The sequence below is a fragment of the Cottoperca gobio genome, chromosome 12, assembly GCF_900634415.1.
Source record: "Cottoperca gobio chromosome 12, fCotGob3.1, whole genome shotgun sequence".
NCBI classification, from domain to species: domain Eukaryota; kingdom Metazoa; phylum Chordata; class Actinopteri; order Perciformes; family Bovichtidae; genus Cottoperca; species Cottoperca gobio.
Window position 1 is genome coordinate 15,940,583 of NC_041366.1, and position 16,179 is coordinate 15,956,761.

Genomic DNA, 16,179 nt, shown 5'->3' on the forward strand with positions numbered 1-16,179 from the left:
GAAGAAACTACGGAAAGCACATGGAAAAGATATCTTAAGATTGATTTCTGTAGATCTGAGTGGAATACGACACCTTTGGCTCGTTGCGTAATCTCAAACTCTGAAAATCAAATTCATATTTGTATTTTGACAGAGAGTCTATGCACATTTTACCCAAAATGGAAACTATTCACTCCAAACTGTTGAGCGTTATAAATAAATTCATCCTCCTGTTAATCCATGCACATTCTAGCTGTATGCACGTTTCCTGCAGTGCCAGCCAGGAAAGCAGAGCAGCCCAGATGCAGAATTTTCCAGTAAATTCCTCCAGTTTTTCCAAAAGTATTTAGTGGTGACCAAAATATCTTTGCATGGAGCCATCTGCGGGCATCTTTACCAGGTGGAACAACCATCTCAACCGCAGCTCAACTCCTCTCGTCAAAGATGCAAACCTTACTTTGGCTGTTTGTAGCCTCTTTCTTATTGTATTGTTCACATAGCAAAGCAAAGTCTGGGCTTTCTCCCGTAATGTAATGTTTCTGAAAGCATTGCAGGCATAAAAGCCTGGTCATAATAAGGGGCCGGATTTAAAACAAGGTTTTTATAAACGGTGTCATCTTTAGTTTTATTTTAGTACAAAGTTCATAAACACCCACCTTAATTACTGTAGATCTATGCTCAGTTCATGATTTAAACAGTAGGCGTAGCTAATAAAAGTCCTGCTCTGTGTCTGTTGATATGAGCGCCCTATGCCGCACAAATTCCCACAGCAGACATTTTTGAACGGTCATAGCAGGAAAAGCACAGTAATGATGCACGACAGACATATTTCATCTTTTGATTAAATGCCACTGCTGTAGCATGATCTGTGGGTAGTTCTTCTCCTTTGTGGTGTGATTGTTGATTTGTAATCAAGTATAATTTAGTTTTAGCTAATCAAGCTAGCTACTGTGCTAGCTGTCTGGAGCTAATGTGTTGCTAAGCATCATTCTAAGTAACATTTCAAGTGCTGTTGTGTATTTTACTCTTTTTTCTTAGACTCTTGTGGACTTTATGTTTACTAGATAGATAGCTACTTCATATGAGAACTTAATATTGACTAATACTCGCTAATTTTATTAATTACACCTGTGCTTTTCCTACTGTGAAAAGTCAAAATGTCTTCTGTGAAAATGTTTTTTTGTTTTTAATAAAAACTGTCATCAGACTTCTAATGCAATATGATGATGAATATTCATTCACAAAATACAGGATTTTCTGCTGCTTAAACTGATGATTATTGTTCTTCACTGTGCAAAGCAGTGAACTATTTATTTTAGATCAAAAGATTCACACCAGGCAAAGACTAAAATGTAAGTTTATACGAGTCCATAGCACATCGCAGTGTCTGATTTGATATCAGGAAGAAATGTTTGTAAAAAATGAGTACGTTGCTTAGCTCCAATAGCATTTAATAGCCAAAGCTGTGTTCGCTGCACTAAATATTCACTTTATAAACTTATAAAACAAGTCATAGTTCATGGCACATCATGCGTGAGCCACTTGTTGAGGATCAACAGTTGCAGCCGGAAAAGGCGACATTACACAGTCACTCTGTTTGGACAGAGGCACGGGGAGAAGATCTTTTCAGGTTTCCACTCCAGCTTGGATCCTTCTTCTCAGCATTTTGCTTTTTTTTTTTTATCATCACTGGTTCTCATGATTGGGGCGTGGAGGAGGGCGTGACGGAGGAGGCGCTCTACATGGGGGTGGACCCTGAGGGGGAGGCGGTAGGGAGCCAGTTGGAGACTGGGGTGCAGAGACTGAGCTCATGTCGGAAGGGGGCAGAGCTCTGTTTGGAGGGGGGGTGTACATTGGAGGGGTGGTGAAGGACGGGGGAGGAGTGGACGGTAGAGGGGGGTAGCGTTGAAGTGGGCGAAGGGGGCAAATTGAAGACGTGGCTGCCCTCCGATGGACGACGCTGGTAACTGTGGGGCAAAGTGTAGACGGGCGTGGAGGGATGCTTGTAGATGGGATAGTGAGGAGCAGGGTAGGATTTGCTTCGGGTGAAGTTTATGCACTTGCCCTGTAACAAAGAGAAACAAACGGTAACCACAAGTCATTGTAGAGGCTTGTTTTGTTTATGAATTTTGCCGTGCAAGTCAAGAAACTGCAGATATTCCATGAAAGATTTCTGAATCTGCTGTGGCAAAGCGATTGGCAGGCTTGGAGGGTATAGCCTTCAACTGATGGAAAGGGGAAATTCCTCCATTAGTGAGTGTTATGGAAGAAAATAGCATTCCTGCCAGCCCAGTCGAGCTGACGCTGGGAGCAGGCAGGCAGCATCTACTCTAAATGACTTCTCCAGACGAGAGCGTTCCTCCAGACAATGCTGCAGTTGTTTTTTTTTACCTTTGTCTGCTCATTATGCCACTGGAGGGTTTTGCTTGAAGTCGCTTTGATGCAGCTTTGACTTTTTATCCCCTGAAATAAGTGTTTAATGTCATGCAGATAAGATTTCAACTTGGTTTCTACTCTCTTCTTTGATCATTCGCTCCAAACTTCCTTTATCCCTCATTTCCAGAGGTCATGATTTAAGATTTGGCAAATTTTTACACACCTGTCTGCCAAAAGTTCAAATACTTGGTTCACAATCTTATTAATTGCTTTGTTTTGTAGTGAATGTGTTCTTGCCTTAAGGCCCTGTAACACATATCCGTATGACAGAAACTTATGCCGGCGCTTACGAAATATCGGCAATAGGTTGATATAAATTAAGGGTATGTTGTGATCGTTTGAAGGACGCAGACGACACTCCGAACACGCCAGACATACACAGTTCCGTATGGCAGAAACATATATATGAAAATTAGCTCAAAATGTCCAAATACGTCCAACTATTCCACAGCGGTGTTGTCGCGTACATAACTAATTATTATGCGTATGTCAAACATTGATAGCGTATCACTTAACTATTTAAAACGTATCAGAGCGTCTGGCCAACGGAGCTGGAAAAGTGCCATCTGGTTCACGTCATGCTGATGCTGGAGAACGGCTAACATGCTGAACGCTAGCTGTACTGTAGAAACACGTTTAATAAGTTACTCCGTCGTCAGGCATCATCTTAACATAGCGTAGGAATAGGGTATCCACTCATTATCAATACATTGGCTGTAGGATTCACCGTCAGCCGACGTAGCCTATGTCTAACGAACCTCTAACGTAGTCACGTAGGTATTTACGTAGGTATTTACGTAGGTAAATATTCACGTACGTATTCCGTATTCACGTATGTCTAACGTAACGTAACGTCTGCATATCTTATGAAGCACACGTCGGGTACGTCCGGTAATTTTGAACATGCTCAAAACATCAGCGTTCAACAACGCACCCCAGCGTAACACAGTGAGCTCTTAACGAATACTACTTATACCTTACCTTATATCTACGTACACCAGCGTAACACAGTGAGCTCTTAACGAATACTACTTATACCTTACCTTATATCAACGTACACCAGCGTGTTGCCGATATTTTGTATACGCCATATTTTTGTATACGTTATGCATTCGTTGGGCATTCGTCTGATACATTTTGTATAAGTAAGTGATGCGCTATCAATAGGTTAGACATGCGTATCTGTATATGTTCACTTTTCCGCTCTGATGAAAAGTTGGACGTATTTGGACTCTGACAAATTTCCGTATGCGCCGGCATACGTTTCAGTCGTACGGAGATGTGTGACAGGGCCTTTACGGAGGTGATGCTGTTTTTCATTATTCTATATAAGTAACTCTTTACTTTCCATTGTTGTTTTTCGCGTGTCGATTTCTCTCACCTTGTCTCCAGGATGAGGTCGCATCACAGACACTCTGTCGTAGCCTTTTCTCAGGAATACACACAAAGCGTCCAGTTTGCCCTGGAGAAAGAGGATCACAGATGACAGTACAAATATAAAACAACTCTGATTATCAGAAATGTGTGTGCAGTGGCCAGCATTGCAGCAAAAACTGAAGCTAACGAGCAGAGTCTGTTTGTTTGTGACTCTGCCAGACTGCATCTGCTCCACTTCTTTGCTCCAGATGTCTCTCTTTGATTATTGCATAGGAAGCTGGTATACAGTAGAGCGACAGATAAACAAAGAATGTATGTTGTTAGAAATAACACTCGCTCAACAGATTCAATATTCAGAGGTTCGCTCAGTTCATGGTTCGTATTACTGTCCATCCAGCGGACTAATATGTTAGGAAACACATTTTTATTAACTGCTTCCTGGTCACACGTCATTCCAGAAACACAAAAATAAATTTGTTTTAGATTATGATGGATAGACACCATGGTAAGAAATAGGTCTTTATGTTTTAAAACATCTGCAATTTACACCATACAACTATTACATATATTAACATTATGTGATCCATGCCGTGAAATACATTTGGTGGGGAAGACCATGCAATGTGGTTGAAAGCTCTGGAAAAAGCTAGCAAGTCGACCCTAAGTTAAGATTTATTTGTCAAAATAGTTAATAGGAATTTAAAAGCCAAATAATAAAGTTTAAAAAACTTTTTAAAAAGCTAAATATGAACCGACATCTGGTCACGATTTATTAATCAGTTACATAAGAGTAACTTGAACCAAATCCCAAAGTGAATGAATAAATAACACAATTAAGATGAATGAAACGTGAATAACTGGAGCACCTTGATAGGAGAGTACCACTTCTGTGGGCGGATGGATTTGTGCACGCTGTAGTAAGGCCGTGGTGGATCAAACTCCTCCTCGGGCATCACAACTCGAGCGTTTTTAGCTTTTTCCAGTTTGGCTCCTTCTTCAGTCGAGCCTTTATCTCCCCATCGGACCTGAATAGAAACAAAAGCTTTCAGCGCCGTGCCGCAGACAAAGAAGAGGCATTCATTTAGAGTGTTAAATACGTTTTTTTTAAAAGGGTTATGGTTGATAAATCAACCATCATATTTGGTTACATTCCCTTGGGAAGAAGACAGCGGCAGTGTTTTGGCCTCGTAAGCAGCGTGGCTCTGCTGCTGGTCCATGTTTTATGGGTGGCCATAAAAACATTTACAAACATTCTTTGTTCTTAGACAATGAATCCTACTGACTTCTACTCAGTGCTACCATGAGATAAACATTTTTAATTTCTAGAGATGTTTCTCAAACAATTATAGGATGGAGTGTCGTTGTATATTAACTTTAGAGCCATCAACTGGTCAATTTTTTTTCGGGCCCGATATTTTGGTTATGACCGAACAACCTACTTTTTAAAACTAATGACATCAGCCTCAGCTGTACTTTGCATTTAGAGCTAATCAGTGAACGTTATCATGCTAACACACTAATGATGAACATTGTAAAAGCTTTACCTTTTAGCTCAAGACTGCACAGCTGGGCCTAGTACAAGTACAGTGCTTAGACTCTTTGTCTTGTTACAATCCTAAATGGTCATTTTGAGATAATAAAACAGTGGAATCACATCAGATGATTGTCACAGTTGTACCAACACCTATGCATCTACAATAACTGCAACTGTATATAAATTATGTCAATCTTTGCGACAACTTGCTGCCTTATTTTGTACATATCAAAATGACTCTTTCCTCGCATATGCAGATGTTTGTTGCATGTTTACAAGGAGTTTAATTCAACCCAGTCCTCAGAAGTTGGCTCCCTTGCCCCCAAATGTTATTGCATTGCAATTTATGTTCCAAAGTTTCAGATTTGGGATTTTTCCTAAGCCTCTTGGAGAACAGCATTTTTTACTTTTGGACCTGTTTTATAGCATACAACCTAAAGTTTCAACAAGAGACCCACTGCCACAGATAGTCTAATAGCAAATGTAATAGTTTCACTAACAGCACATTACCTTGATGCTCAGAGAACCACTAAAAAGGCCAAAATAAATGTCAAGAACAATCCATCACATCAAGAGTGAAACCAGTCCTGTCAAAGCAACCTTGGAAGTTCATTACTCAGATTTACTCCCTTGCAGCTGCCACAGCTCAGCCATGAATGTTTTTAACTTGGCAGAGAAAGCACTTAAATGAAGTTGTGCATATTTTCCATTGCTCTGTTTGGAAGCGGTGGCGCTTGAAGTTCACAGCAGAGACTCCTCAGACTGCACTGACAGCCTGTAAAGCTCTTCACACTGACAGAGTGACTTCTGTCTCCTTGACCTTCTTCCTCTCAAGCAACAGACACATCTCTCAACCTGCTAACATCTCAGCCTCATGTCTGCTGTTCACCTCTCAGGGTGTCAAGAGAGCTCAGATGTCTGACTGCCTCTTCTTATTTCACAAGAAATCTCTTGACATCAGGACTGAATTTTTCTTTCCACTGCTTACGTTTTGCCTTCTTTCTTGCCTTTTTACCATCTCTAATCCAAGCCTTCACACAAGCCTTCACTAAGAGGCACCTTTAATTCTCCTGAGCAGACCAAAAGAAGACCAAAGAAACTGGCCTGGTGTGTAACAACCACAAATTAATCTGCCGTCTTTGCACTTTACTGGCCAGAGGGCTTCATCTTGACTCTCACTGGCTCTACAAAGAAGTCGCAACAACAAAGTGACTCAGCCGCTTCCAGCATGGACTTGCATACTCAGCTCTTTTATGAATGAATCTGTTCCTGTTCATCTTTGTATTACTGCTGTATTTATTTGAGCTCTTTCAAAGTGGCCGAGTGCTGGATTAAAGGCCGCCACGTGTTTCCTTTATGAACCTGGAGATAGATACAGATATGCAGTGGACTTCATTTTAATATTTACATATATAACAATATATAACAATGCAGAAAATAGTTACACTACTAAATAGTGTATAGAAGCATCAAATTGAGATTTTTAAGATTTGGGTTAGGGTCATCTTTGGTGAATTTAGATCAGGTTTTAAAGTGTCTGGGAAATATTTGTGAACAGTAAATGTTGATGTTTTTGCTATCTGTGTTGCTGTTCTCTCTTTCTACCTCCATTCTCTTGATGCCTCCGACTCCACGTCCTCCGTAGTACGAGGCGTCCACTGTGGGCCACCTCTTCTTGGGAAAACCGTCCTCGTCATCCTAAAAAAAAGAAATGAAACAGTATTCATGTTTACAAGAAGAAAGCAAATTGACAAGACTGTGCTTGACAAACAAGGTAATGATTACGGTAAAGAAATTAAAATGGGTGCAGAAAGGTTCAAGAACACTTACAGAGCTGTCCTCTATTACTGGAGGAGGCGGCTCGTGAATGACCTGCAAACATGAAAATGAAATATGTATTGGTGTGTCCTTGCATCAACACATTTGTATGTTCTTCACTCAGAGGATCCAAGATGGCTGCCGTACCACGGTGCAGCAGAGAGGCCAGAACCACCACAGCAGAAGGATGATGAGCAGGAGCAGCAGGATGAGCAGAGCGATGGCCACGAAGGTCCCGTCAGACTGAGGGGGGAGCAGAGACGGGACAGAACCAGAGTGAGTGACACCTAAAATCTTAAGAGTCCATACCTCCCCAAACATGTACACAACTTTACTGAACTTCATGTTGCTTTGTGAAAACCTTAACCCAAAGCTCACAGGGATTGTGTAAACCATTAGTTTCCCAGGGTTTGCAGTAATCTGGGAGTAATCCTTGATTCGGACTTGACCTTCTCTAAACATTTTATCAACAACAACAAATCAGCTATCGGTCAAATCAGGAGATTTCAGCCATTCTAGATTACTGTAACTCAATATTTCCCGGACTGCCCCAGAAATCAATAAATCGCCGCAAAATACAGCAGCTAGGGTTCTTAAAAAACAAAAACATATGAGCACATTGCCCTTATTCTTGCCTCATTGCACTGGTTACTCAGTGGTTCTTTTTAGACTTGATTTTAAAATGTTATAGTTTCTTTTTAAATCGCTGAGCGGCCTTGCTCCTTCTTATATTATTGACCTTCTTACCCTGATGTGATGTGTGATGATCAGCTTTGCTTTACATTGCACTTACACAGGTGACTGCAGTGATTGTGACAGAGCTTGATATGAAGCTCAGGCCATTATTCATGCTGACGTGGAGAGTGGCACAGCTGTACAAATGATAAGGGGGGAAATGAGAGCGATGATGATGATTTTCTTTGACAGTTAGTCTGTCTGTCTAATACGTCTGTGAACAGCAATAACTTACGTTCCCTCTTTTTCCAGAACAGGAGCTGGGCACAGAAGGTAGGTATCTTTTACCACCAAAGGTCTTTTCACTGAGGAAATAAAATTAAGATCATAATTTGTATGTATGTTGCATATAGGAAGCTCAATTACAAGATAAGTCGGGATCATTCATGAGGGAAAGGTTTGCTTGATTTTTCTCTACTAGTCCTGAAACTTCAGGAAATTCAAGCTTCAAAATATTCTTTTTGTTATTAAATTCCTGGACTTCCTCTCTTTATGGAAAATGTAGCAAATGAGTGAGGCTTGTGGTTTATTTACCCTGGCTGAGTGAGTGTCTAGTGTGTGCAAAAGACAGTGCTCGTCCCTGATGAGATCCACATTCCCCTTCAGACATCTGAGAAGCATTGAGCGTTATACCAGCTGATTCAAAGAAGGGGAAGATGGTGTTGATGGTTTTCAGGGGGGGGGGGGGGACCGACAGGGATTTAAATCATTGTAAGCCACAAAGAGCTTCCCCCCCCCACCTCCCATCCCCCTCTGTACGGCCAAACAAACTTGGAACAATGATGTAAAAGGCTGCTGAGTGAAATCCCTAAAGCTGCTGCAGTCTATTAATAGTGTGTATTCACACACACCTACTGTTGTTGTCTTGTCGATCACTACACGATATAAAGCGGACAACGGAGGATGAGGTGATGTTAAGTTTATTCACACACTTATTTACATTCTTCTCTGGTTATGTTGCCTTTCGACAGACTAACTGTTTCCCACTGTTTGCAGTAAGAACTCCACAACAAGCGTTCACTTTCGACATGTTACTGTAAATATAACACGGTGAACTTGTTATTTGTTTGAATTAGCTGAAAAAGATAGGTGAATATTCAATATGGGTTTGTCACTACGAGTGACCCCCTTTTCACATTACACATAGTGATTTAATAAAAGAATATGTGTATAAATATGGATTAATGCAGTTTAAAAGTCACAAAAGAAATGATTTTAAGATTTTTATGTTATTTCTAAAAGCTTGGAGCATGTACTCACTCAGAGTAACTGTGTCGTTGATGCGAAAGCTGCAGAGAACTTTCTGTACATCTCGGGCGTGAAGGAAACCATTTCCTTTGACCACCACCTGGAAAGATTCTGAAGTGGGATTAAACGGACTATATTTCATATTGTATAATCATATTTGTCCTTGCAGTAGGTTATGCAATATGTATTTTTGAAGAAGCCAAGGCAGTGACATACATGTAATCTGATAATATATACTGTATATGTTATGCTTGGGTGTAGCTTATTATCTCTAAATGTAAGAGTTTTTGGTTTTTGTATATAAGATTCAATTCAAGATATTTATTGTCATATGCACACAGTTATACTATACAATGAAAAACTTACTTTACTAATCCTCCAACAGCAAAACAATTCAATTAAAACTAAAAGCAAGAGATATACACAATATACAATATAAAAATAAATAAAGATATAATAAAGCATGTGTGTGTTTTCTTCTGTTACCTCCTTCACAGATGCTGGAGGGCTCTACAGCCAAGATCTCAATGCATGATCGCTTCAGGATCTGAAAGGGGAAATAATGTAAAAAGATGAACTAAAGGTGCAGTAGATTAAATTATACAATGAAGAAATGAATCCTAATATGAAAGTACCGAGTCAATGACCCCTTGCAGCGCCTCAAATCCATCATTCACCGGGAAGACGTGGTCCTTACTGTCAGCTATCGTTGAAAGCTGTCAAGACATTGAATGATTAACTGATTAAATGTCTTATAGTTCGGCTTGATTCATTCATATATTGGTTACCTGGTGTTTTAGTTAACAGATTGGTTTACCTGGGTTTCATTGAAGTCTTTTACGCCCACACAGTACACGGTGGCACCCAACTGGCGCGCTCTGCTGGCCTGAGACATTAAACAAATACGTTTTTTAATTATAATGAGTTGTAACTTTTGAGTTGAACTGCATAAATGTGCTGGTATTAATATGTTGATGTGTGCTTGTATATTTGTCTTGTGTGGTAGATATTATGTAATGGTGTTGCACACCTGCAAATGGTCATTTGGCTAATTTTGAGATAAATTATTTTTGTGCAGGGTCCTTGTATAATTTAGACAAAAGAATAAACTTCAGTGAAATGATGAATTCTCAGCATATAGGGCAGAAAGGTGCAGGTTGCGCTGCTTTTTATGGGCCAAAACTTTAAAGCTTTTTTCCACTCATGGACACGCCTCCATCAGTGATGTTGATGTTATACCATTGACAGCTGCTGGAAAACATCTGTTGTGACATCACTCAGAGCCATGTGGCCACAAGCACAACAAGCCTGCGTTTTAATGCAAAGAGGACAATACAGCAGCATTTTCCTGCCTTATATTCAGCGCTGCATTTACTACTTTAAGTTCTATCTATTTTTACATTATTTTCAAGTGACGAGAAAAATAAGCGATATGATGCATTACATGATGATGACAAAGTTGGATTTTGGGAAAAGTGTCAGTTGGAAAAGATATTCATTCTCTATTGAACATTGATTCACTGATGAACAACTGCATTAATATAATGTTTAAATCATGCAAACACCCCTAACTGGTTTCATGTCACCTCTCTTTGTGCGAGGTCAAACTGATTCTCCCTCAGTTCACCGTCCGTCAGCGCGATGATAACACTGGCTGTCCGGTAACCTAAAAGTCAGAGCCGGATTGGAAAACAAAAAGCTGTTTAAATAAAGATACAAAATCCTTCTCATCATGTGAAATCCATTTCTTTCATAATACTTTAAATATAATTGTCACATGAGAGAAAGAGCAGCCGTGTTTTTGTTGTTATTTCTGTCTTTGTGATTATTGTACCACATGTTTGAACTTAATTCTGATGAATGGATACAAAAAGACTCCACTAGTAGACGAAATGATTAAGTGCTAAAAAGGAAAATGTTCTACTCACCATCTCCAGTCCCGTAGTATATTTGCTCGCTGGCCTGAGAGAGAAGTTTTAGAGGCGTCAGTGGCAATAAATTTAAATGGGCCTCATTTTAGAAAAAGTTTGATGCCATACTGTCGGTAAAGTAGGATCAGTTTCCCATTAACTTAACAGATGGCTTACTCTTTGAAAACCTCTGTGCATGAAGGTGTCTCCACCTGGCTGCACCATGCTTAGCTCCTCCAGTCCCGCCCGGATCTGCTCTCTGATCATTCACGTTTTCAAGAGAATAAAAACATATATTTATTAAATTGGAATTGGACATGCAAATACAAATCATTAAGACATTAGCATGAGGCTGTGCATGTATGCACCTGTCTTCTGTTAGTGCCATGAGAATCCTTCCTTCTGTTGAAAATACAATAAAAGACATCCGCAGCTGAGGACTGGAAGGAAAGAAAAGAGGAAGAGACGATTGTCATGTTTTTACATTCAATCGATTTCTCTTTAAAAATGTGATGTTTCTGTGTGGACCTACCTGATAAACTTGTGAGCCAGGTGGTCAACAAAATAATATATCTCATTCCAGTAATGTTGCACACTGCCAGACCTGAGAAGAAGATTGATGGAATACAAATTGACTCTCTTGTGGCTTCATGGAAGTGATATAAGATACCTAGTCCCAAATGCCCTCCGGTTTCTACATTTCTATGCCATGCAGTAGGAAGTTTCATTTCCTGACTCCTGTATGGACACAAACTCAACAAATCAACACTTGGTCATAAGCTGTAACAAGATAAAACTCTTCACTTTGCAGCTTCTATACTGTAAACATTGCAGCATGCACTCTAGCTATAGGATTTGCAAGAGAAAGAAAATTGATGCAACTGAAACTAACTGTTGTTTTCACAGGCTGTGTACTCCTCTTATGGGTGAACTCATCGTGCATACGAAAGGTAGAATGCCCCTTTAAAGCTCAGATTTGCTTTTGAGATTGTGATGTGAGCCCATCAAGTATTGCATCTAATGATTATCTTAAATAGTAATGAATCTGCTGAATCATTTGGTCGATAAAATATCATAAAAAAAAAGAAAATCTTGCTTGTTTTGTCCAAACTACAGTTCAAATCCCAAATATATTGAGTTTACTATCATTTAACACGAAGAAAAGCAGGACATTTGCACATTTGACCGGCTATTTGTTTCTCATTTTTGCTTGAATTACATGACTTGAATGATTAATTGACTATTAATAGACTAATATATTTGAGTCTGATCAAACGTACTGCGCATTTAGTGTAAGATTACGATCTACAATATTGCATTCAACCGACCGACTGAACTGGTATTCCTTGTAGTTTTAAGTTGAATGATTTCTTATGCTGTAGCTGCTTTATGCATATGTGCCACGAACTATCAGCATTTTATATGTGCTGTATACGTATGAGCTCATCTACGTCTTCCTCATAGTGAAACTTCACGTAGAGAAGCCGGTGAGTTTTAAGCTTTTGTATTTCCTTCTAAGTGCTGATGCTTCACTTTTTCTCATATGGCTTCACTACTCATTTTTAAATTAATAGCAAAAACGGAGAAGTGCCACGTCATTATCTCGATGAGCTTAATGTTAAATCCTCATTTTGAAAAAAAGGTGCGGACTCAAGTCACAATAAAAAGAAAACGCAGCTTTTAAAGCGGAAATCAGCAATTAAAGATAATTTTGAGGCAAATATGCATAACCTCTTCTCATGCTGCACTGCCTCTCTTCTTCTCCCTCCCTTATGTTTTCATTTATCCTGTGATGTGAGTCCCAGTACAGAGAGTGCCAAAGAACTTGGGATCTTTGGAACATCTGGCTCTAATGGAGAAAGGGTTCTGCAGACCGAAGCAGAGAGCTGAAGTCGGGATGAAATGTGAGCTCCAGCCGGTGAAACGTGGCCCAACTTCCAAAATCACAATGGAAATAAGTTTTTTTTAAACTTTATTGTGTTATCCTCCGCATTTATTTCAATAACTATGTATTTGTCACAGTGTTTAATCTGTTATATATTACGGAGATCCCTGCAGGGCACTTTATCATTGAAGTGAATGCATCAGCACTGTGTAGTTTCCATCCAGGAGTCCATTACTATGAGCTGGACTCCAAAACAACAACACACTGACACATGACTTCACGTTAGCTTCATGACAGTTTAATGGACGGTGTTATTTAACCCTTGTGTCTGCACTCACAGGTTTCTAGAAATCTACTCCTGTGTTAATAGAATAACAACAATCCTCTGAATCCAGCTTTTACATGTGAGGATTTACTGATGGTCTTTGTTTTTATATGATTGTAAACTGAATATCTTTTGGTTTTGATCTGTTGGTCGGACAAAAAAAAGTAATTTGAAGGAGTCACCTTCTGTGTTCATTATTTTTTTGACATTTTATAGATCAAACCACTAGTTGATTGATCCAGAACAGACGGGTGAAGCAAACCAGCATCAGCTATAAACAGTAGATGCATGGGATAACTGTTTTCAGTTTGTCTATGTATATCATATCTGTCCCTCTCAAATAAGCCATAAATAAATAAGGTAACCTGCAGATTAATCCACAGTGAAAATAAGTGTTTGTTGCCGGGCAGAATGACAATGAATTGGAACACTATCCACGTGTGCCAGCTGGGTTGACGAGACCTGAGCTTTGTTTTGGCACTTATGACTTAAAGTCAATCCTAATTATTATTTATTTTTTGTCTGTACCCAGACCAAAACCTGTCCTATTCTCATTTGACTTGAAGTTGCTTTTCATTTTAAAGCTGCACATATTTGTAAAGCACGTAGCTCATTAATGCCTCTGTAGATCATTTTGAATATTTGCACCTGTGTCTTCAAAACAATCCCAAATGAGTCATGCACCAAATATTAAAGGTTGAACAAAAAGCACTCACTTATCCAAAACAAAGTACAGGTCAAATCCTCCGTAGCAGGACGAGCCTGCCTCCCTTTTGTCTTGGATCTGTCCTGCACTGCTGGCCACCAGGACCGCCACCAGCATGCCCAGTTCCACAGCGAGCAGGACCGGCCTGCACCAGCACTGGGACATCACCTCAAGTTTAGGAGAAAGCAGCAGCTCAACCATAGGTCCACTTTCCCTCTCACACCACAGTAATGTAGTGAGCCATGCTGCGCAGGCATTAAACGCTGCTCTCTGGATCAGTGTCCCGTCTCCTCAGCAGCAGATGTGTGCTGGCAGAGGAGGAGTGAAGCTGGGGGGACTGAGTCTTCGGCTCCCTCTCTCTCCACACTAAATCTATTTAACACACGGTGCAATGAGTTCACATTAATTTATTTTATTCTATTTAACTCTTAGTGGGGTTTTTTCATGTGTGTGTCTGAATGAATCTACAGCTTTCAACAGACATTTTCTTCTTACACATACTTTTTCTTCCACTTTTCTTGCAGGTTTACTCAATTCAACACCTGCCCATCAGTGCCACTTAGTGGCAGTGGGGGGAGAAGTGCTCAGAGGTTTGACTAAGGTGAAAGTAGTGATACTACAGTGAAGAAATACTCACAAGTAAAAGTCCTGCATTCAAAAGAACAAAAGTATTAGCATCAAAATATGCTTGAAGTGCAAAAAGTAAAAGTACTCTTTAGGCAGAATGGTCCATTTCAAAATAATATTTATTTAAATATTGGCTTATAACCATAGATTCATGTTTGTATCACTTAAATGTTGCAGCTGGTAAAGGTGGATCTAATTTGAATTAAATATCGCTTAAATAATAATACATCATTTATTTGTAGATAAAAACATTTTCTATCTGTATCTGTAAAGTTACACGCATCTAAAAGTATTAAATAGATGTAGTGGAGTAAAAAGAACATTATTGCTTCTGATTTGAGGTGGAGTAGAAGTATTTAAAGCATTTCAAAATAAAAATACTCAAGTGAAGTACGAGTACTTCTAAATTGTGCATACGTACAGTACTTGAGTACTTTCCACCACTGGTGGTAAACACATGCTCTATGCAAGTCATTGTACTTAACATAATGTGTCTTTAGTTTAGTTTACTGTATTAAAAAGTAAGAACTCAACTTCAGTAAAAACAACATGCGGTGTCTCTCCTGAAGTAACACGTTATACCTGACGGAAGGTAGCTACATATTTAAATGACACATATGAGAGCGGTATCAATTTCCTCATAACTCACAGCAAGAAACACATTAGTGTAGTTCCCAAAATGTCGAGCTATTCCTTTGAAGTGTACCAAATAAAGTGTTATATGTCCTTTAATGTACGACAGGCCGTTTTGAGAGCTGAATGTGCTGCAATAGAAAGATCATTTAACACCAAACCAACTAAACTGAAGTGACGGTAGTTGGGCCTTTACCCCCAAATAAAACAAATCATGGCAGTAGTCCTTTCTGTCTGTGCCAACATGAAACAGTTCATAGAAGAGACTGAATGTTCGCTTGTTATCACTGCATGGCACTGCAGCAGTAAAGTAGTTCAGATGAAGAGCAGAACACAGGATTGATCGCGTCTAAAAGGTGATGTATTTAGTTTTAAATGTCACATCCACAGGGATGGAGGAACTGAGGGTGACATTAAACTCAACTCGTGCTCAGTAAGTGGATCATTTCCTCTCTTAAATTGTTCTTTAGCGTTGTTCGCCAATCTTCTCTTGCACTAATGAGTCGGTGTCTGCACACATTATACAGTAGGGGTGTGTGTGTGTGTGTGTGTGTGTGTGTGTGTGTGTGTGTGTGTGGTGGTGGGGGGGCTCTAACCTGCAGGTGGTGTATCCGGTCCAGAATCAACATCTTTTGACGATGTCTTTGAAGCAGGAGTCTCACGAAAGAGTTATTATTGGAATAAATCAGCATATGGGTTTGCAGGAATTCCAAAATGTATGATGTTGTTAATAAATGTCTCTTGGTATTATATATAATTATAAAGTTGCATCACAATTATCCACTGTGGTCCAAATTAAGAAAGAAAGAACTATGCAAGAAAGGATATTTCAGGTTAAAAGAGACCATTAATGAGGTTTAACACTTATTCACACAGTATGCAAATGTACATAACCCATCTGCCGGCAGGTGAAGTACCTCTCTGGCTGCAGATGCATGGATGTGTGTGTTGCTGTGAGCTGTGTGT

At 39.6% G+C, this 16,179-nt stretch overlaps 1 protein-coding gene across 1 annotated transcript; it reads right to left on the minus strand.

The window, feature by feature from the left end:
• Positions 1–1,355: 1,355 nt before the first annotated feature.
• Positions 1,356–15,856, minus strand: antxr1b (ANTXR cell adhesion molecule 1b). Its single transcript, XM_029444042.1, is given in 20 exon segments — positions 1,356–1,878; positions 1,880–2,044; positions 3,797–3,877; positions 4,659–4,817; positions 6,932–7,024; positions 7,157–7,198; positions 7,292–7,387; positions 7,938–8,016; positions 8,115–8,184; positions 9,140–9,238; positions 9,614–9,674; positions 9,763–9,843; positions 9,945–10,013; positions 10,714–10,793; positions 11,056–11,089; positions 11,215–11,296; positions 11,406–11,477; positions 11,570–11,641; positions 13,964–14,121; positions 15,810–15,856. Coding segments are annotated over 20 exon segments (1,839 nt in total). The 5' UTR covers positions 15,843–15,856; the 3' UTR covers positions 1,356–1,665.
• Between the last annotated feature and the right edge of the window lie 323 nt (positions 15,857–16,179).